General features: G+C 44.1%; 2 protein-coding genes across 3 annotated transcripts; both read left to right on the top strand.

Annotated features, from left to right (window-relative positions):
- Positions 1-135: 135 nt before the first annotated feature.
- Positions 136-21,524, top strand: CDCA8 (cell division cycle associated 8). Of its 2 annotated transcripts, XM_053576031.1 has the most exons (11): positions 136-207; positions 323-432; positions 550-678; positions 3,598-3,638; positions 8,670-8,742; positions 11,690-11,772; positions 13,133-13,197; positions 16,442-16,537; positions 18,474-18,600; positions 19,371-19,457; positions 20,113-21,524. In XM_053576031.1, exons 2-11 carry the CDS (start codon positions 339-341, stop codon positions 20,155-20,157), a joined length of 840 nt encoding a protein of 279 aa, XP_053432006.1. In that variant the 5' UTR covers positions 136-207; positions 323-338; the 3' UTR covers positions 20,158-21,524. The 2 variants fall into 2 exon arrangements, with proteins under 2 accessions (XP_053432006.1, XP_053432007.1); XM_053576032.1 differs by lacking the exon at positions 136-207 and having other exon boundaries at positions 295-432.
- On the top strand, positions 14,240-15,446 carry LOC128574948 (nucleophosmin-like). The gene has a single exon (XM_053576033.1). It carries the CDS (start codon positions 14,296-14,298, stop codon positions 15,019-15,021), a length of 726 nt encoding a protein of 241 aa, XP_053432008.1. The 5' UTR covers positions 14,240-14,295; the 3' UTR covers positions 15,022-15,446.
- Positions 21,525-21,614: the final 90 nt, after the last annotated feature.

Raw genomic sequence — 21,614 nt, forward strand, 5'->3', positions numbered from 1 at the left:
CGCGGCGTTGACTCATGTGGGCTGCAGGGGGCGCTGGGTGCTGCCATGCATGGCCGGCCGGAACTCCCGCGTGATTGGATGGTGCAGTACAGTCCCAGGACGGCGGCTTCTCATTGGTTGGCCTGTGGTTGTGGAGTTTGAATTGGGTGGCGGTTAGCCATCGCCGGCGCAGCGAGGTTTTTCTCAGCTCTTGTTTTGCGCCCGCAGGTAGGTGCCGAGACCCTGCGGGGTAGCGGGAGCGACTTCCTATCCGCCCCCAGCCTTTGCTTCCCCTCCGGTCTTCGCCGTTGACCCCTTGTCCCTCGATTGCCGCTCCCCGCAGCCTCCGCCGAAGCGCCATGGCTCCTAGGAAGGGCGGCAGTCGGACGGCCAAGACCAACTCCTTACGGAGCCGGAAGCTGGCCTCCTTTCTTAAGGACTTCGACCGTGAAGGTAAGGGGCAGGGTCCCGGCCGTCGCGGCTACCTGGAGCGATGGCGCGGGGCTCGCGGGCTGGGAAGCGGGCGCGCGGATTCACCCGCCTAGAGATCCACGTTCTGCCCTCTCGCAGTGGAAATACGAATCAAGCAAATTGAGTCGGACAGGCAGAACCTCCTCAAGGAGGTGGATAACCTCTACAACATCGAAATCCTGCGTCTCCCCAAGGCGCTGCGCGAGATGAACTGGCTCGACTACTTTGGTAAGAATTTCCCAGGGCTGAGGCCTGGAACCCTTGTGGTTATCGTGACACCTTTCAGGAAGGACTTGCTTAAGGCAACTTTTTTACCTAACATGACCTCTTGGGGAAAATTGTAGGCCTTCTGCTCCCTCTCACTCCCTATCTAACTTCCCTGCTTCATTCTTCTCCATCGCACTTACAGTCTTCCAGTCTTTGGGGTAGGCAAACCTTTTCTCTAAAAGGCCAGCTAACAAATATTTTAGTCTACTTGAGTCAGAGGGTTCTCTGTCCGACAAATGAACTCTGCAATTAAAATCCCAAAGCAGCAAGAATGAATGGGCAGGCAGGATGGGGTGGCTCACACCTATAGTCCTAGAACTCTGGGAGGCCCAGGTGGGTGGATTGCTTTCAGGAGTTGGAGACCAGCCTGAGCAAGAGCAAGACCCCATCTCTACTAAAAATAAAAAAAAAGTAGCTGGGCGTTGTGGCAAGAGCCCATGGTCCCAGCTACTCAGGAGGCTAAGGCAAGAGGGTCATTGAACCCAAGAGTTTAGAGACCTCTATGAGTTAAGATGATGCCACTGCAATCTACCCAGAGTGAGGAAATGAGATTCTGTCTCAAAAAAAAGAAGGAATGAATGGGTGTAAATGAGTGATATTCCAATAAAATTTTATAAGCACACCGAAATGTTAATTTCACATAATTTTCACATCTCAAAAAATGTTTTTCATTTTATATATATGTATAACACACACATATATAGGATGGCCATAAAGTTCATGTACAACTATTTAAATTGCACATGAACTTTATGGCCATTCTGTATGTTTTTTTATCCAACCACTTAAAAAGGAACAAATAAATGACTTTGTTTGCCAACTAGAGTTCAGGTGGAAAAATCATTCCAAGCAGCTTTTTCTGAATTGCCAACTTAAAAATGGGCAAATCAGTTTTCTTGGCCAGGGAAAAATCCTAACTTATTTCCCTACTCCCTTGTTAAATATCCTTGTTAAAGGAAATGTGGGAAACTGTACTTTCTGCTGCATTACCTTTACTTTTTCTGTTTTCCTTGTTATTAATTACATAATGTGTAGTCTCCTTCCTGATTAAAAATACATACCGCGCTCATATATTAGACATTTAATGATCCTTTTGACTTGCTCTTTAAGCCTTTGTTCATTTCTTTCTTTTTTTTTTGAGAAAGAGTTTCACTATGTTGCCCTCGATAGAGTGCTGTGGCATCACAGCTCACAGAAATGTCCAACTCCTGGGGCTAGGCGATGCTCTTGCCTCAGCCTCCCAAGCAGCTGGGACTACAGGCGCCCGCCACAACACCTGGCTATTTTTTGTTGCCGTTGTCATTGTTGTTTAGCTGGCTCAGGCTGGGCTCGAACCCACCAGCCTCAGTGGATTTGGCTGGTGCATAACCACTATGCTATGGGTGCTGAGCCTTGTTCATTTCTACAAATACTAAGCATGTTAGTGCTAAAGATGCCCTGGGAAATAAAACAGTGTCCCTGCCCTCAGGAACATACAGCTTAATGAAAAGGGGCTATTAAAAAAAAATTCACATACAGGGCGGCGCCTGTGGCTCAGTGGGTAGGGCGCTGGTCGCATATACCAAGGGTGGGGGATTCAAATCCGGCCCGGCCAAATGGCAACAAAAAAATAGCCGGGCATTGTGGCGGGCGCCTGTAGTGCCAGCTACTCAGGAGGCTGAGGCAAGAGAATTGCCTAAGCCCAGGAGTTGGAGGTTGCTGTGAGCTGTGTGACGCCACGGTTCTCTACTGAGGGGGATAGAGTGAGACTCTGTCTCTACAAAAAAAAAAAAATCACATACAGACTTGGCGTGGTGGCTTATTCCTATACTCCTAGCACTCTGGGAGGCTGAGGCGAAGGATTATTTGAGGTCAGGAGTTCAAGATCAGCCTGAGCAAAACGAGACGCTGTCTCTAGAAAAAATGGAAAAATTAGCCAGGAGTTGTGGCACACACCTGTAGTCCCAGCTACTCAGTAGACTGAAGCAGGAGGATTGCTTGAACCTGGAAGTTTGAGGTTGCTGTGAGCCAGGCTGAGGCCATGGACGCTAGCCTGGGCAACACAGTGAGACTCTGTCTTCAAAACAAAAAATTTACATATAGTTACATAATTAAAATTATAAGTACTACTAAGGAGATAGAAGAGAGTAGCAGTGAGTAAGTATATTTATATAGTGATTCCTACTCCAGATGGACATTATACCAAATGTTTTCTATATTAACTAATTTTATCCTTATAACTTATAGCTAATTATTAATGTTATCTGTGTTTTCAAAATGACAAGATTAAGGCAGAGAGGAATTCGTTACTTTGCTCAAAGTTTCATAAGCTAGTTAGTGGCATTCTCTATACTCAGGCATTCTGGTCCAAAGCCTGAGATCTTAACTGTTCTATGGGGTGCTAGAAGGATTTCCAGTAGGAGGATCTAACCTAATTTTTTATCTACATTTAAATCTCTCAAAAACCTTTCATTCACCACACATCTGCTGTATATCTGTTGTTTGCTAGAGTTCTGCCAGACACAATGTATATCATCTTTGGGAATTCAGTCCAAGGCAGAGGTGGATGGACGCTTGAACAGCTTTGAGTAGTAAGTGGGTATGATGCGGGTGAGCAACTAGGCACTTCGCAGTGATCTGCTGAAGTAGAAAAGTAGCAGATTTGGGGGTGACATTTGAGCTGAGTTGTGAAGGCTGAACTAGAAATTTATCAAGAATTTTAGGCAGAGAAAATACTAAGTACTACACCACCAAGTCATGAGAAACAGTGGCACAGTTAGGAAATAAGTTGGAGAAACCTTGATTAAAGACTAAGGATTTGGAAAGATAAGTGATAGTATTAGGCAAGATGATTTATCATTAAAATCTGATAGTAACTAAATAAAATGTTCTTTTTTAAAGCCCTTGGAGGAAACAAACGGGCCCTGGAAGAGGCAGCAACAGTAAGTGACCTGTCCTATTTTTTGGTTAGTTCTGAAGTCTAGTCCAGTCATAAAATCCAACCAGTGGTGCTTACTGTGGAGGAGGTTTCATAAGAGGCCATCATCTGTTGGTGTCAACTGAAAAGTTAGGATTAGGTCAATTGCTAAGAATGATACATGAAGCCCAAATAGTACAGAGCTCTATTAAGGGAGGCAGTTGTTTCAGCCAATTCTTTGCAGTTCTTTGCCCTGAAATTTGCAGGGAAAGTAGAAAACCTCAAGACCAAATTCCTTTAAGACCCTGGGTCATTATACTGTCCCCTGGTCTGCTAACTGGCAAACAGACTGTTTTGTCTTTTATATTGTAGAAGTAGTGTTCTTGCTCGGGACTCTCAGTACTCCCCAACCCCTCTCACTCCCATCCTCCTAACCCCAGGATCATGATTGGAGACAGTAAGATAGGGAGGTGAAGTAAAGAGTTTAGATGTACTCCACAAATATGTACACCTGTTATGTATTAAAATACTTTAAAAGTTTTTAAAAATATGGATGCATCAACAGATGCAGGAATGGAACAACAAAACGGAAAAAAAAAAGAATGGGTACAGAAAAAATAAGATCTAGTATTTAATAACACAAAAGGGTAACTATAGTCAACAATAAGGTATTGTAATTTTATAATAACTAAAAGAGTGGAATTGGAATGTTCCTACCATAAAGAAATGATAAATGCTTGAAGTAACAGATATCCCAATTAGCCTGATTTGATCATTACACATTATACACCTGTTTCAAAATATCACATGTACACCAGTCCTATTGTGGACTCATAATTGTTTTAAAAAAGAGTTTAGATCTGCACTGTTTAATACAATAGCCACCAGGCACAGGTAGCTATTTTGTTTATTTATTTATTTATTATTAAATCATAGCTGTGTACATTAATGTAATTGTGGGGTACAATGTGCTGGTTTTATATACAATTTGAAATATTTTCATCTAACTGGTTAACATAGCCTTCACGGTATTTTCTTAGTTATTGTGTTAAGACATTTATATCCCACATTCAGTAAATTTCACATGTACCCTTATAAGATCCACCGTAGGTGTGAACAGGTAGCTATTTTAATTAAAATTAATAATATTAAGAGTTCTTTTTAGGCTTGGTGCCCGTAGCTCAGTGGTTAGGGTGCTAGCCACATACACTGGGGGTGGCAGGTTTGAGCCCAGCCCAGACCTGCTAAACAACAATGACAACTGCAACAAAAAAAATCGCCGGGCATTGTGGCAGGCACCTGTAGTCCCAGCTACTTGGGAAGCTGATGCAAGAGTATCGCTTAAGCCCAAGAGTTTGAGGTTGCTGTGAGCTGTGATGCCATGGCAATCTACCAAGGGTGACATAGTTGAGACTCTGTCTCAAAAAAAAAAAAAAAGAACAACTTTTTTTCTAATGACTGCCATACTAGCAAGTACAAAAATAGACCATTTCTATCCTTTCAGAAAGTTCTTTTTTTTTAGAGACAGAGTCTTACTATGTCACCCTCAGTAGAGTACTGTGTCATCACAGCTTACAGCAACCTCCAGCTTTTGGGCTTAGGCGATTCTCTTGCCTCAGCCTCCTGAGTATCTGGGACTACAGGCACCTACCACAATTCCTGGCTATTTTTTGTAGTTTGGCCCGGGCTGGGTTTGAACCCGCCACCCTCGGTATATGGGGCCGATGCCCTAGTCACTGAGCCATGGGCGCTGCCTTTTCTTCCAGAAAATTATATTGGACAACATTAGGAACTAATCCATAAATGGGCTTCTTGGTTCCTAGGTGCCCTAACATCATATGTGAGCAATGTATGTGCATGCATGCATTTGTGTGTCTTTCTGAAGAGAATGTTTAGTCTTCATCAGATTTACAAAGTAAACCCCCAAATTGACATCTTTTTTGGAGTTGATCAGAATCACTTGCAATCTCAGAGTTTGAAGGAGTCTGATGACAAAGTACACAGTATAGTACTGACTCTAGCAGATCTCTATCAGCTTCAGATTTTAAAGGTAGCAAAGAGCCAATTGTATAATTGGGAAAAATTTACCGAATTTGGAGAGGGGTGGGGATAACTAGAGCATAAAATCAAGAGCTAGTAAAAATTAGTCAATACTTTTTCTTTGTAATATGTTTCTATGACCCATTTTATTCCCCCCCATACACACCTAGAGCTCTAATGTCTCCAAAGAATTACCTCTGAGATGAATTATACTTATTAACTAATGCATCTCCCTCTTTTTAAATGAATTGGACATACAGAACTGCAAATCAGAACTTCTAATATGAGAAATCCAGTGCCCAGTTGAGAGAATTCTAGCCTTAACTGATATGATTCAAACCCAGGAAAGGAATGATAAAAAATAAACAAAAGCTCTTAATTGGAAAGTGTGTTGAGGACTCCCACAACAACCTCCGGGTTTGATGATTCACTAGCAGGACTCACAGTTACACTTTTGGTGATGATTTATCACAGTGAGAGGATACAAAGCAAAATAAACAAAGGGAAGTGCAGGGAGCAATGTCCAGAGGAAGCAAGGCATGAGCTTCTAAGAGTTACTTCCACTGGAGCCACACAGGACACACTTAATTCAACATGTGTGAATTGTAGCATGAGTAAAAATATTCAGAAAAGCTGATTTGCAACTCAGTGCCCATAGCTTTTTTTTTTTTTTTTTTTTTTGAGACAGAGCCTCAAGCTGTCACCCTGGGTAGAGTGCTGTGGCATCACAGCTCACAGCAACCTCCAACTCCTGGGGCTCAAGCGATTCTCCTGCCTCTGCCTCCCAAGTAGCTGGGATTACAGGCGCCTGCCACAACACCCGGCTATTTTTGTTGTTGTTGTTGCAGCCATCATTGTTGTTTGCTGGGCCCTGGCTGGATTCGAACCTGCCAGCTCATGTGTATGTGGCTGGTGTCTTAGCTGCTTGAACCACAGGTGCCAAGCTGGTCAGTGTCCATAGTTCTTATTGGAGGCTGGTATCGTAGGCATCCTCTGCCTAGCACATACCAAAATTCTAGACTTCCAGAAGAAAAGCAGGTGTTCAGCATAAACCATATTGTTTGCATTAAGTGGGCACAGTGAGGAGTAAGTTCTTATCAAGAAATGGTGGGAACCCTCCTGAAATCCAAATTCCAAGATCCCAGCCACGGCCAACCTTGCAACCTTTCTACATTTATGAGTCTCAGGCCTGCTATGCTAATTCTTCTGCACAGTAGGTGATCAGTGGCCTGCCACCAGTGATAACTCCATAACGTGCCAATTTCTAGAGGTGGCAGAAAACTGGTAAGAATGCCACTATCCATTCTATCAACACGGCAGACATCATTCGTCTATTATGGCACTATTTCTTGCTAAGTCTAAGACGGCCTCGGAATTCTTCTCTAAGTACTCTAGGTAATCCCTACCAAGCCAGAGATGAAAACCATGTCATTCCAAGTCTGTAATAATTATTTTGTTAGTAACATATGTCCTATGAGGGAAGGATTACAAATCGTGCCTGCTTTTGATAGTGCCCATAGGTATGGGTTGTCATCACCATGAAAAAAACCTAATTTGAATGATGAACTGGAAGCCTTTTTTGAAGGATCCTGGAGCATCATAGAAAATCTTATTGAGGCTGGGTACAGTAACTCATGCCTGTAATTCTAGCACTCTGGGAGGCTGAGGTAGGAGATCCCTTGAGCTCAGGAATTTAAGACCAGCCTGAGTAAAAGGCGAGATCCCATTTCTACTAAAAAAAAAAATAGAAGAACTAACTGGGTGTTGTGGTAGACACCTGTAGTCCCAGCTACTCAGGAGGCTGAGGCAAGAGGATCACTTAAATCTAGGAATTTGAGGTTGCTGTGACCTAGGCTGATGCCATGGCACTCTAGCCTGGGCAACAGAGTGAGACTCTGTCTAAAAAAGGCCAAAAACCTTGGGCGGTGCCTGTGGCTCAAGGAGTAGGGCGCCAGTCCCATATGCCAGAGGTGGTGGGTTCAAACCCAGCCCCGGCCAAAAACCAGGCAGCGCCTGTGGCTACGTGGGTAAGGTGCTGGCCCCATATACCGAGGGTGGCAGGTTCGAACCTGGCCCCGGCCAAACTGCAACAAAAATAGCTGGGCGTTGTGGCGGGCGTCTGTAGTCCCAGCTACTTGGGAGGCTGAGGCAAGAGAATTGCCTAAGCCCAAGAGCTGGAGGTTGCTGTGAGCTATAATGCCATGGTACTCTACCGAGGGTGACAAAGTGAGACTCTGTCTCTAAAAAAAAAGCTAAAAACCTTTTTGAGATTCTGAGAGCCCATAGGCCCCTGTAGCCTTATCAAGAACCTGAGAAATCTGACACAGCACCAAGTATTGTAGAGGATGTAGGTCACTGGGAATTTATATCATTTGCGGATGGAATGTAAACAAGCGCAACCACTTTGGAAAACAATTGGGTATATCCAGGTGGAATATTAATCAACCTACAACCATTAATGCCCTATCCTAGGGATAGAGCCGAGAGAAAACTTGGATATGTACATCAGTGCAGTGTGACACACGTATAAAACAGTTCAAAGTAGCCTTGTTCATTGTTTGTAATAGCGTGAGTGGGATATGATATAGCAGTGAAAACAAATTAACTTCAACTACAAATCGTGACCCAAACAGGCAAAACCAAACAAAATGTTTAAGCATGCACGTATGCACATGCAAGACACACATATATGTATATGCATGAACTTTGTTATGAAGCAAATGAAATGATAGTGGTTACATCTGGGGAATGAGGATTAGGAGACTGGTTACCTTTGAGGGAAGAGATAAGGAGAGGGAACAGAATAAACACACAGCTAGAAGCAAGGCTTTGGCAATGTTTTACGTCTTGGGCTATGTAGTATATTTATAGGAGTTTGCTATATTGCATTATAACTAACATTTAACAATATTTTGTTATGTATCAAATAATAGTTTCTTAAATTGTTTATCATCTTAAAATATTGTTCCTCATATTTTGGTGGTATAAGCCTGGTGTTTTCTGGCTTTTGTCACAGGCTGACCTGGATATCACTGAAATAAACAAACTAACAGCAGAAGCTATTCAGACACCCCTGAAATCTGCCAAAAGTGAGTTTATTTCTCAAAACCCCATGTCGAATAGAGAGCTGAGGACCAAGGTGTTTGGTTGGCTGCTCAGGCAGGGCCTTGTTGATAGAGCTTCTTCCCTCTGATGTCTGGTTCAAAAAATTTGCTTTTGGCCACTGCATTCAGTTAATTGTATGTAGGACTGATACTAACCAAACTCATGAGACCTGTGTGAGCTCAAGTGAAAGTGGAAAAAGAAAAAAAAAAACTATGCTAGAAACCAAATGTTATTGCTTTCCTTTGAGTTAAATAGAGAAATGGCCAGATTTAAAAAGGTGTTAAAATATTGGTAATACCAACTGGTACTCTGTCTGATGTAATCAGCAGGGCTGAACGAGAATCGTAAAGGAATAACTTTCTCCGCATGTAATTCCAAGTTACTCAGTTCAGTGATCGATCTATGTAATCATCTCACATACCCATCCTGCACTCTGAGAAATACTGGCTCATAGGAAGGGTTGTATGGGAAACGAAGTTGTGACTGGTGAGCATGGATCAGGTCAGGATGAGTCATGACATGGATTTAATGTCACTGTCAGTAAGCTACAATAACATACAGTGTATTCAGCTCTTAGGAGGAGAGACCTAACCTGTGGCCAGGATTTGGGGGATTTTGTGCCCACTAGGGCACCTTCTGCACTGGGCAGGGCCAGGAACATTCCACTTGGTCTAATTTTTTTTTTTTTTTTTTTGTAAAGACAGAGTCTCACTTCATCACCCTTGGTAAAGTGCCATGGCATCACACTGCTCACAGCAACCTCCAGTTCCTGGGCTTAGGCAATTCTCTTGCCTCAGCCTCCCAAGTAGCTGGGACTACAGGCACCTGCCACAATGCCTGGCTATTTTTTTTTGTTGCAGTTCAGCCAGGGCCAGGTTTGAACCCGCCACCCTTGGCATATGTGGCCAGCGCCCTACCCACTGAGCCACAGGCGCCGCCCACACTTGGTCTAATTTGCTTTCTATTAGAATTGCCTGATAGAATGAAGAAAGCATGATGAGATTTTTACTTTCCTAGTGTCATATTTCAGTCCTGCCTCCCCAGAGTTATGACAAAATTAGACTAGGATGTTCTAGAGTTCCTTAGCCATGTATTTACTACCTATTAGGTTACGTTGGGTCATTGCTACAGTTAGGTAGTATCAGTTTTTCCTGAGTTCTACCAGCTCACTTAGGGGTAGGAGGATCTTCTGATTTTATCTCTTAGAACTGAACCCACCAGAACCCACTAATATCAACAGTTAAAGTTGATTTTTGTGCCCTCTTAACCATTGAACTTTGACTACATGTAAGCTACTTTTTAAAAAGATAAATATACATGTATTCTTATTTAATGTGTCAGAGTTGCAACTGACAAAAAAAGCTTAAAAATTGTTTAGTCCCATCTCTCCTCACATGATTAAATGTACATGAATTTTTTTCTGGAATCCCTGATCAGGATTGTCTAGCCCCTGGTTATATATATTTAGCAGCGAGACACTCTCTACCTTTTATCACTAGAGAACTGTGATTAGAAAGCTGTCTAGAGACCAGGCACGGTGGCTCACACCTGTTATCCTAGCGCTCTGGGAGGCCAAGGAGGGTGGATTGCTTGAGCTCACAAGTTCAAGGCAGCCTGAGCAAAAGCAAGACCCCATCTCTACTAAAAATAGAAAAACTGAGGCAAGAGGATCTCTTGAGCCTGAGTTGGAGGTTGCTGTGAGCTATGATTTCTCGGCACTCTACCCAAGGTGACAGCTTAAGACTCTGTCTCGAAAAAAGAAAGAAAGAAAGCTGTCTAGAAAGTTCTAATTTTGAGCCAAAATTTCCATGTGGTGTCCATATATATATATATATATATACATAATTTTTTTTTTTTTTTTTTGAGACAGAGCCTCAAGCTGTCGCCCTGCATAGAGTGCTATCACATCACAGCTCATAGCAACCTCCAACTCCTGGGCTCAAGTGAGTCTCCTGCCTCTATCTCTCAAGTAGCTGGGACTACAGGTGCCCACCACAATGCCCAGCTGTTTTTTGGTTGCAGCCATCATTATTGATTGGCAGGGCCGGGCTGGATTTGAACCCACCAGCTCAGGTATATGTGGCTGGCACCTTAGCTGCTTGAGCCACAGGCGCTGAGCCTGTGGTATCTATATTAATGCTAGTTCTACTCTTTGGGGCCCCATGGAATCATCTTTATGACAGTCCCTTAAATATTAAAAATTGATATTCTTTCCTCTAGAATTATTGTTAAACATCCTTCATATTCCTTTTCCTCTTAAGCTGATTGTTGTAGGCAGCTCCTACAGCTCAGTGACTAAGGTTTTGGCCACATACACCGACGCTGGCAGGTTTGAACCTGGCCCAGGCCAGCTGAAACAACAATGACAACTGCAACAACAACAAAAAACAGCTGGGCGTTGTGGCAGGCGCCTGTATTCCCAGCTACTTGGGAGGCTAAGGAAGAGAATTGATTAAGCCCAAGAGTTTGAGGTTGCTGTGAACTGTGACCCCCATGACACTCTACCCAGGGTAACAGCTTGAGACTCCATCTCAAAAATGAAAGATGATTTTATTATTTATAAGTAAGTAACAATATTTAATTATAGTGAGTAGTGGGCCAACTGGGTGCAATAGCTTACACCCATAATCCTAGCACCTGGGGGGACCCAGGCAGGAGTTTAAGATCAACCTGGGAAACATAGTGAGAGCCATCTCTACAAAAAATAGGAAAAATTAGCCAGATGTGATGATGTACATTTATAGTCCTAGCCTCATCAGAGGCCAAGGCAGCAGGATCAAGGGAGTTCCAGCTTACAATGAACTGTGATCAGGCCACTGTACTCCAGCCTGGGCAACAGAGTGAGATCTTGCCTCAGAAAAAAAAGGAATGTAAATGCATGAAAATTTATTCCCATCAGAAATATCACACTGTTAAAACTGTTCCTTACAGCACGTAAGGTAATGCAAGTGGATGAAATGATAGTGGAAGAGGAAGAAGAAGAAAATAAATGTAAGAATCCTCAAACCACAAGAGTAAGTAGTCACTTAGGTTGGGGGATGGGGACTAGCAGGAGACAAGCAAATACAAAACTGCATGAAATACAGTGTTACCCAGAGCTCACAGCTTAGTAGAGACAGTCCAACTTCAAGTGACCAGTAACAAAAGTGATCATTGACTTGCAAATTGTGTAGAACATAGAAGAGGAAGCTGCCAAGTCTCCCCTGCCCCATTAGGATACAGCAGGCCTTTCAAGGTGAGTGAAGTCCACCAGCTAGAGAAGAGAGGGAGGAGAATTGTAGGGGGAGCTAGGAAAGTGTTCATTTAAGGAGCAGAAGCAGTTTGGTATAGCTGGGATATTATCTCTGAGGGTAAAACAGACAGAGCAAGAGCCAGATAATGAATGGCCTGTGTGCCAACGTTGGAAGTTTCCATTCTGGCAGGTAGGTAATGGTAACTGACAATTGATTGGTATTTCAGGCTGGTCTGATGGTAGCGGGTTATCAGAACTTATTAACATTAGTGTTGCTAAAGTTGGTATGCAAGCCTTCACTGCTAAATTTGGCTGGCTTTAAAAAAAATTGGTATTTCAAAACAGTGTTCAAGGTAAAGGGGAGAGGAGGAAAATGAGATGAGAAAACCAAATGGGATGTTGTTAATTCTTGAACTGTGCCACTGACACTGTAAAAAAAAAAAGGGGGGATGGTTTTGAGATAAGTTTTAGAAAAGAGAAACGGCATGCTTGGTGGAGGAATGAAGGGGTCAGAGATGAGTTACATGATTCTAGCTTAGGCAACTGCCCTCCGGTTGGGACCCAGTTTTGGAGTGATGCTAGGTTGAGTGGGGGTGAGCATGTATCATTGCTTGACATGTTGACTAGCTGCTACTTTTCTGGGATATCTAGGCTATATAGAAATTCCAGCCTGGAGCTCAAGCAGATGTAGAAGATTGAGAAACACTGCCTTCTAGCTCTTTGGAAGCTTGTCCTGGTGTGGGAGTAGAGGTTGAGGATAGACACTAGAGGGAAAGTAGAGAAGTTCCTGAGGCAGACAGCCCGGGGCAGCCAGAGAAGTAGGAAGGACGTATAGATGGTGGAGGAGAGGGAGGAGAGAATTGCCAAAAGATGAGGAGTGATGCTTGTCTGGGACCTCCTAGGACTCAGGAAGGAGAAGGCTGCTGGGGCTGCCTTGGACCAAGTACCTGGGATGCCCTGAGCCACCTTCACAGCAGCCTTTTATGTAAAGTAGTGGGGGGCAAGTCACTAAACTCTAATACAGACCTCATTATATTTCAGTATTAACTTTTTCTCTGACCTTAGTTCCCTCCCCCCACCTTTTAGTTTCCCCCCATTGCTGGGCTTTTTATAATCTTAGTTGCATTCGATTGTGACTTCAGGTCAAAAGGTGTCCTCCATCCAAGAAGAGAACCCAGTCCATACAAAGAAAAAGCAAAAGGAAAAGGTAATGGGTTTTCTAAAATTAAACGTGTACATTTTAGGTTTTATTGGAGAACCATATATGTCATGATGGAAGGAAGGTGTTCAGGTGGAACTTAAAATTACTGAATCCTTGAGTATCCAAGCTGTAGGGGCCTCTAGAAATGATATAAACCAATACCTTTCTAGTTACTCTGCATATATTCTCTATCCTCCTCTTTTTTTTTTTAAATAAACAAGGAGAGTAGCAGCGCCCATAGCTCAGTGGGTAGGTTTCCAGCCATATACACTGAGGCTAGCGCCCAGCCCTGGCCAGCTAAAACAACAATGACAACTGCAACAAAAAAATAGCTGAGCATTGTGGCGAGCACCTGTAATCACAGGTATTTGGGAGGCTGAGGCAAAGAAAATCGTTTAAGTCCAACAGTTTGAGGTTGCTGTGAGCTGTGATACCATGGGACTCTACTGAGGGCCACATAGTGAGACTCTGTCCCAAAAAAAGATAAAAACATAAACAAGGAGAATGTGGCTTGGCGCCCGTAGCTCAGCAGCTATGGTGCCAGCCACATACATCAGAGCTGGCGGTTCGAATCCAACCCAGCCCTGCCAAACAACAATGACAACTACAACCAAAAAATAGCTGGGCATCGTGGCAGGTGCCAGTAGTCCCAGCTACTTGGGAGGCTGAGACAAGAGAATCGCTTAAGCCCAGGAGTTGGAGGTTGCTGTGAGCTGTGATGTGACAGCACTCTACCCAGGGTGACAGCTTGAGGCTCTGTCTCAAAAAAAAAAAAATGGAGAATGAGTAAGAACTACATGTTAAGTTCAGTTGCCATGTAGCCCATGTGTAGAGCAACTCCAGTCAGTCACAAAGTGGCTAAAATTAGTTTCTTGGAATCTTCTGTCCTGCTAAATAAAGAATCTCCATGGGGCCAGGCATGGTGGCTCACACCTGTAATCCTAGCACTGTGGATGCTGCAGCAAGAAGATCACTTGAGGTCAAGAGTTCAAGACCAGCCTGAGCAAGAGCAAGATCACCTCTCTACTAAAAATAGAAAAATTAGAGCAGTACTCGTTTATCTCCGTCTGCCTTCTCCCCCACCTAAGTGCGTGCCACCACCTCATGGAAGATTCGATGGACATGGACATGAGCCCCTTGAGGCCTCAGAACTATCTTTTCGGTTGTGAACTAAAGGCCGACAAAGATTATCACTTTAAGGTGGATAATGATGAAAATGAGCACCAGTTATCTTTAAGAACGGTCAGTTTAGGGGCTGGTGCAAAGGATGAGTTGCACATTGTTGAAGCAGAGGCAATGAATTATGAAGGCAGTCCAATTAAAGTAACACTGGCAACTTTGAAAATGTCTGTACAGCCAACGGTTTCTCTTGGGGGCTTTGAAATAACACCACCGGTGGTCTTATGGTTGAAGTGTGGTTCAGGGCCTGTGCATATTAGTGGGCAGCACTTAGTAGCTGTGGAAGAAGATGCAGAGTCAGAAGATGAAGAGGAGGAGGATGTGAAACTCTTAAGTATGTCTGGAAAGCGATCTGCTCCTGGAAGTGGAAGCAAAGTTCCACAGAAAAAAGTAAAACTTGCTGCTGATGAAGATGAAGATGATGATGATGATTTTGATGATGAGGAAACTGAAGAAAAAGCTCCAGTGAAGAAATCTGTGCGAGACACTCCAGCCAAAAATGCACAAAAATCAAACCAGAATGGAAAGGATTCAAAACCATCAACACCGAGATCAAAAGGTCAAGAATCCTTCAAAAAACAGGAAAAAACTCCTAAAACACCAAAAGGACCTAGTTCTGTAGAAGACATTAAGGCAAAAATGCAAGCATAGAAAAAGGTGGGTCTCTTCCCAACGTGAAAGCCAAGTTCATCAATTAGGTGAAGAACTGCTTCCGGATGACTGACCAGGAGGCTATTCAAGATCTCTGGCAGTGGAGGAAGTCTCTTTAAGAAAATAGTTTCAACAGTTTGTTAAAATTTTCCGTCTTACTTCATTTCTGTAACAGTTGATATCTGGCTGTCCTTTTTATAATGCAGAGTGAGAACTTTCCCTACCGTGTTTGATAAATGTTGTCCAGGTTCCATTGCCAAGAACGTGTTGTCCAAAATGCCTGTTTAGTTTTTAAAGATGGAACTCCACCCTTCACTTGGTTTTAAGTATGTATGGAATGTTATGATAGGGCATAGTAGTAGTAGTGGTCAGACATGGAAATGGTGGGGAGACAAAAATATACATGTGAAATAAACTCAGTATTTAAAAAAAAAAAATAATAATAAAAATAGAAAAATTAACCAGCAATGGTGATTCTTCCCTGTAGTCTCAGATACTTGGGAGGCGGAGGCAGGAATTTGAGGTTGCATTTGCTAGGCTGAGGCCATGGAATTCTAGTCTGGGTGACAGAGCAAGACTCTAAGACTCTGTCTCAGGAAAAAAAAAAAAGTCCATGGGCTTCAATTGATTACTCTGGATTATAAACTAGGGTGGGAGGGGACAGTTTAGGAAGCAGTGGGGATGCATGTCTGTGAAGGAGTGAATGCATTTCTCCCTTAGCATTGTAATAAGACTTTAATGAGCTTCTTAGCAGAAGGACAGGAACTCCAGCTGGGGGAGCCTTCATAGTGTTAAGAGACTGTCTGCTTCCTTGCATGTGTTAACCATATCTTGATTGAAAGTTGGATCCTATGGCTTGGTGCCCATAGCACAGTGGTTACAGCACTGGCCACATGCACAGAGGCTGGCGGATTCGAACCTAGCCCAGCTAGCTAAAACAATGACAACTGCAACAACAAAAATAGCCAGGCATTGTGGTGGGCACCTACAGTCCCAGCTACTTGGTAGGCTGAGGCAAGAGAATTGCTTAAGCCCAAGAGTTTGAGGTTGCTGTGAACTGTGATGGCACGGCACTCTACTGAGGGTGACATAGTGACATTCTGTCTCAAAAAAAATAGAAAAGAAAGTTGGATCCTAGATGCAAACTGGTTGGGTTCAAAGTTCTGGCTCTACTCTAATTGGATGTGTGATCTTGGGTGAGTTTTTTAAACTCAGTATGCTTGAGTTTCTGCATCTGTACATGAGGATAACAATGCTTATTTCCTAGGGTTGTTGGGGGGGGGTCACATGGGTTATGTGTACAGGGCATCCAGAGCAGTGGCTGGTCCAGTTGGTGCTCTCCACATGTACTGCCTCCACTGTGCTGCTGCTGTCCTTGCACATGAAAGGAGCATACCTGATGGCTGTTTCTTACCTGTAGGTCAAGCCGTGGTAATATTATTACCCCAGCTATGGGCCGAATGGAGATGTCCATGGTAAAACCAACTCCAGGCCTGACACCCAGGTTTGATTCCAGGTGAGTATAGAAAGGAGTGCTTGGATTTGGTGGGAGCCCACCATTAAACACTCCCCAGAGGAGAGAAGTATCTAAGAAAATACTCCTGAATCCTTGGCCAGGGATACCTTGGAGCCATCTGAGCATCCAAGTTTTTGCTTCTCCTCTGAGTGTAGGTTCACCTATTTTCAATGGCAGAATGATTCTTTATCTGATGAGAAGGAGCTGACTATTCTGCCTATGATGACTAAGAAATCTTTATGGAACTTTTTTTGCCTTTTCTGATTCAGATCCTGAGTTTTTAAAAGATGGCTAAGTAGGCTGGGTGCAGTGGCTCACACCTATATGGGTGGATTGCTTGAGCTCAGGAATTTGAGACTAGCCTGAGCAAAAGTGAGACCCCTGTCTCTATTAAAAATAGAAAAACTAGCTGAGCGTGGTGGCAGGGACCTATATTCACAGCTACTCCAGAGGTTGAGGCAAGAGGATCTCTTGAACCCAAGAGTTTGAGGTTGCTCTGAGCTATGATGCACTCTACCAAAAAAAAAAAAAAAGGGGTAGGTAATCTCCTTGGTAGGAGTGAAAATTGATACTGGCTTTTTGGAGGCCAACATAAACAAGGACACTCTTGCAGCATCAGTTAATACCTTCCAAGGGGGCTAGCCAAGTAAATAGGAAGTGCTGCATAGCCATTAAAAGAGACTGGGTCTGGCTGAACCCAGTGGCTCACACCTGCAATGCCAGCACTTTGGGAGGTTGAGGCAGGAGAATTGTTTGAGGCCAGGAGTTCAAGACCAGCTTGAGTGAGACACCATTCGCCCACCCACACCACCGCCCCTGCCCCCTTCTCTACAAAAAAATAGAGAAAATTAGCTAAGCATGATGGGGTGGGCCTACAATCCTAGCTACTCAGGAGGATCACTTGAGCTCAGGAGCTTAAGGTTGCAGTGAGTTTTGGGGGTCCCAAAAGTCACCTATAAAGTTGCCATCTGGGGAAATGGAAAATGATAGCTAAATGTACCTTTATTTACAAAATATCTATAAAATATTCTCTATGTGTTGGCCACCTTTTTGTAAAATTTTATAATAAATATTTTGTAAATAGAAGCACATTAGCTACAATTTCCCATTTTCCCTATGGATGGCAACTTTAGGGGTGACCTTTGCCACACCCTGGCATTCTAGCCAGAGCAACAGAGGGAGGCCTGTCTCAAAAAAAAAAGAGAGAGAGAGAGACTGAATGTGTATGTGCTGATTCATGATCATGAAGAGCTTCATGATCACCGAACATGGAACATCTCCAAGCAAGTTGCTGAACCCTGTGTGCTATACGATCCTAGCTACTTTTATATATGTGGGAAGTTTCTGGAAGGACAGATAAGAAATTCAGAGTGGTTACCCCTGGGGAATGGAACAAGAAGTGGTTATCTCTGGTGTAGGAAGAGTGTGTTCGTTTTCTACTTTTAATTCCCACTTTTCTTTACTGTTTGTTTTTCATATGAACATGTAACAAGACATTTTAGGGAAAACTAGGCGGCAGCATTTTAACTACATTGAGAAAGTTAGTTTGGGGATTAGTATAATGTCATCTCTGAATCACCCACCTTACACTTAAAAATTCCTCTTGATGGAAGCAGCCACTCCTGGAAACACATTAACTAGTTGATTTCTAGCTTTGTGAGTGGATAGTTGGATGACTATACCCATACAGAGCTTTGGACCTTAAATGTACATGAATCAAAGTTGACTTTTCTGAGATATATGTTTGCTAATTATAGCTTCCTTTGTCCAGCTGTAGCTGTGTTTAGGCATTACTGCTTTAAATTTTTTTTTTCTAAATTTAGAACTTGCCTTCTTAGAAATATGTGATTTGAAAACTGCAGCTTGAGGCCATATGGGGCTTGGAAGGGCTCATAATCTGCCAAGCCATCTTCACAGATGTTTCCACTTTGTATAGGGTGTTCAAGACCCCTGGCCTGCGGACTCCAGCAGCAGGAGAGCGGATTTACAATATCTCCGGGAATGGCAGCCCTCTTGCTGACAGCAAAGAGATCTTCCTCACCGTGCCAGTCGGGGATGGAGAGGTCGGTGAAGTATTTCCGAGGGAAGTCAGGACACAGTGTGGTGCTTAGTCCAGCATGTCTCTTCCCTGGGCCGTCACCTCCTTTCCCAAATCCTTTTGGTTGCCTGGGTCCTGATCTCCACACAACTCAGGACCCCAATTTTTTTCCCCAGGTTAGAGGTCCAGGCTGGAAAGATCCTTGCCCAGGTCTGGGTGCATCTGTTCATTAGCTATTGTGTGCCTACCTGCTTGTAGCAGGCTCAAGATATAGAAGGCATGATTCCTGCCCTTGAGAGCAGCTCAGTAGTTGAGATGGGTCTGAAATCAGAGTATGTGTGATCAGTGCAATAGTAGAGATATTAAAGGGAGTGCAGAGGAATGCACTGTTGGGGAATGCGCTTAGTCTAGAAAGGGGAACATGAACTGTGCCTTAACTTTGTATGACTTTGAGGGATTCTGAAGCTCAGTTCCTGTGGGCTGTGTAGAGCAAGTTACTGACTTCAGCCCCTGTGAGCACAGAAGGGTTTGTCTCAGACATGGTCTGCAGGCATCCTGAAGATAATGTGCAGGCCTTTGTGCCCAGGTGATCCAGCCACCGGCCCGGTGATAGCACTGACTATGTCTCCTTGGAGCTAACACCCCTCCTGCCTGCCTTGCCTATGTCTCCTTCCCAGCCATTCCCTGCCACCAAGTGCAGGATATCGGGGGAACCCCTAGGGCACACTGGGCTGCTGGATGGGTGTTCCTGCTCTAAGGGACATGCCAGTTTAACCCGTTCTCCCCTCCATACAGAGCATGCGATTACTAGCCAGTGACTTGCAGAAGTTCGATATTGCACAACTGGATCCAGAGGCCTTGGGGTCCATCAAGAAGCTCTCCGTAAGTCCCATACTCTTTTCCACCATGGATGTTGAGTTTTGGTCAATCCCAGGGCACCTGCCCCAGAAGTTCTTCAACAGAATCAAAATTCCGCCTCATTTAGGTAGTTAGTGCGAGGATATGTTAACTATTTAGTCAATAACTATTAATTGCCAGGAACTGAAACTCCCGTAATCCACTCAGCCAGCAGAGAAACTCCTTGGTCCAATCAGTCATGGTCTTGCCTGGTGAGTGAGTTACTTTGTGCAAGGGGGCTGCGCTGGGGCTTCCTCCTGGGGGTGGGGGTCGGGGGTCTGTGAAGAATACCTCCTAGGGAGGGAATAAGGCAGAGCTGGTTTCCCCAGCACCTCCTACTGAACATAGGCTGGGTGCGAAGATCCCACACATCTAGCCACACAGGTCTTGTGACAGTCATCCTCTAGCTAGACCTGTAGCATTGCTGTTCCCAAATTATGTGATACCTTCACTGTCCTAGCTGAGATATTATTTTTATTCCTTTGTTCAGATGAGAAGCTGAGGTTCAAAAAGTTAGTGTGTGATACAGATAGGGGCTGAGAGTTCACTCTGACCTGGGCTCAGGCAGACTTTGAGTGGTTCACTGGACAAGCATCCAAGTTCCCTCTTTTCTAAGTGACCTCTCTCGTTTTCATTTTAGAGCCGTCTTGCCCAAATGTGCAGCAGCATACGGACCCACAAGTGAAAAGCCAAACTTGACCAGATGGACTTTGAATGGGCACTTCTGGGACCCTGAAGAGAATTCTTCCCTTCGGGCTTACTGTTTGTTTGTGTGTGAAGTTCCAAAATAGGGAGCAGACTCCTCTGGGGGATTCAGAAAGGGGGAAACACACATGAAATCCCACATCGGGTAGATAAAGCTTTGCTGTTTGGCCCCCCAACCCAAGTGACCCCAGGCACTGCTTGCTATCTGTGTCCATGCAGTGGGAACTTCCATTCTCCCAGCTGAATTCTCCCTGCTCTCTGAGCTGCTTCCTTTCGCCTCCTGTAACTCAGCATCCATTTGCCCTGCCCTACCTGCAATGGAAGTGGTGTGAAAGAACCCATGTTCTCAGGAAGACCACCTACCTACCCTCTGCATCTGGTATTTCTGCTCCTTGTATGCTTATGCTTGGGGTTTTACACTTGGGCCATGAGAGGGCAGGTCCAAGAAGTGGGGTGGAGGGCACTATGCAGAGTGGAGCAGGAGAGGTCTTAACATTGACCTCAGCAGAACACACATGTCCACTCCAACAGCCACCCCTACCCCCCTTCTCTTGTCAAGGGTGCTAAATGGGCTTTGTGGTCTTTCACCTGTTGTGTCTAGTTCTGTCCAAGATGACTTGTTACATAGTGTTTTATGTTTTTCCCTATTTACTGAAGACCAAAAATTGGTTTGTAAACAGTATCCACGTCTTGTTTCTCTACCTCCCTAGTTAGTGGGAATTTGGATAAAGGAATTGTAGGGCTTAGATTCCAGGGGGTTTTATGTGATTACCTACAGAGTAATCACCTCTAAGCTACTCCATGGTCCCTGCACATCTGCAGATTCTGCCAAGAGCACTTCTCTCTTACGGGGTTCATGCCCCGGGGGAGGGGGAACTTGTCCGGTGGCCTCATTCACTAAACTGTCTCGTGTTTAGCATGGACTCACTATGAGGAGTCAGCAGTGAGATCCCTGTGCTCCAGGCTCGAGGGCACATGGCTTTCTCATGTGTGGCTCTTTGCTGTGTTTGGTACTGTTTTACAATGAAACCAATCTAGTAACTCAGTCCAATGAATTTGAGTTGTTTTATTCTTTCTGTGAGATATTTGTACATATTGTTTATCTGAGTAATGGTATCTCTAAGCTGATTTGTTCTAATCAGAGCTACTGAAAGGAGCTAACGTTCAATAAAGTCGGTTTTGTGTTTTCTTTTATAATCAGTATTCACTTTGCCTGTCTCATCCAAGCTGTGCCCCATGGACTCTGGGGACTCTGGAGCTGAAGTGACTGGGGCCAGGGTCTTTGGATGGCTACTTTCCTCCGAAGATGTGAAAATCTAACTTCAGGCAGGATCTCTCTGATATCTGAAAGGGGGCCATCACCCCAAGATCCAGGGGAACCTCAACCCCCAACAGATTTCCCTGAGCGCCTTTGTTCCATGAGTTAGAAATTTACAT

This window comes from Nycticebus coucang, chromosome 22, assembly GCF_027406575.1.
Source record: "Nycticebus coucang isolate mNycCou1 chromosome 22, mNycCou1.pri, whole genome shotgun sequence".
Taxonomy (NCBI): Eukaryota; Metazoa; Chordata; class Mammalia; order Primates; family Lorisidae; genus Nycticebus; species Nycticebus coucang.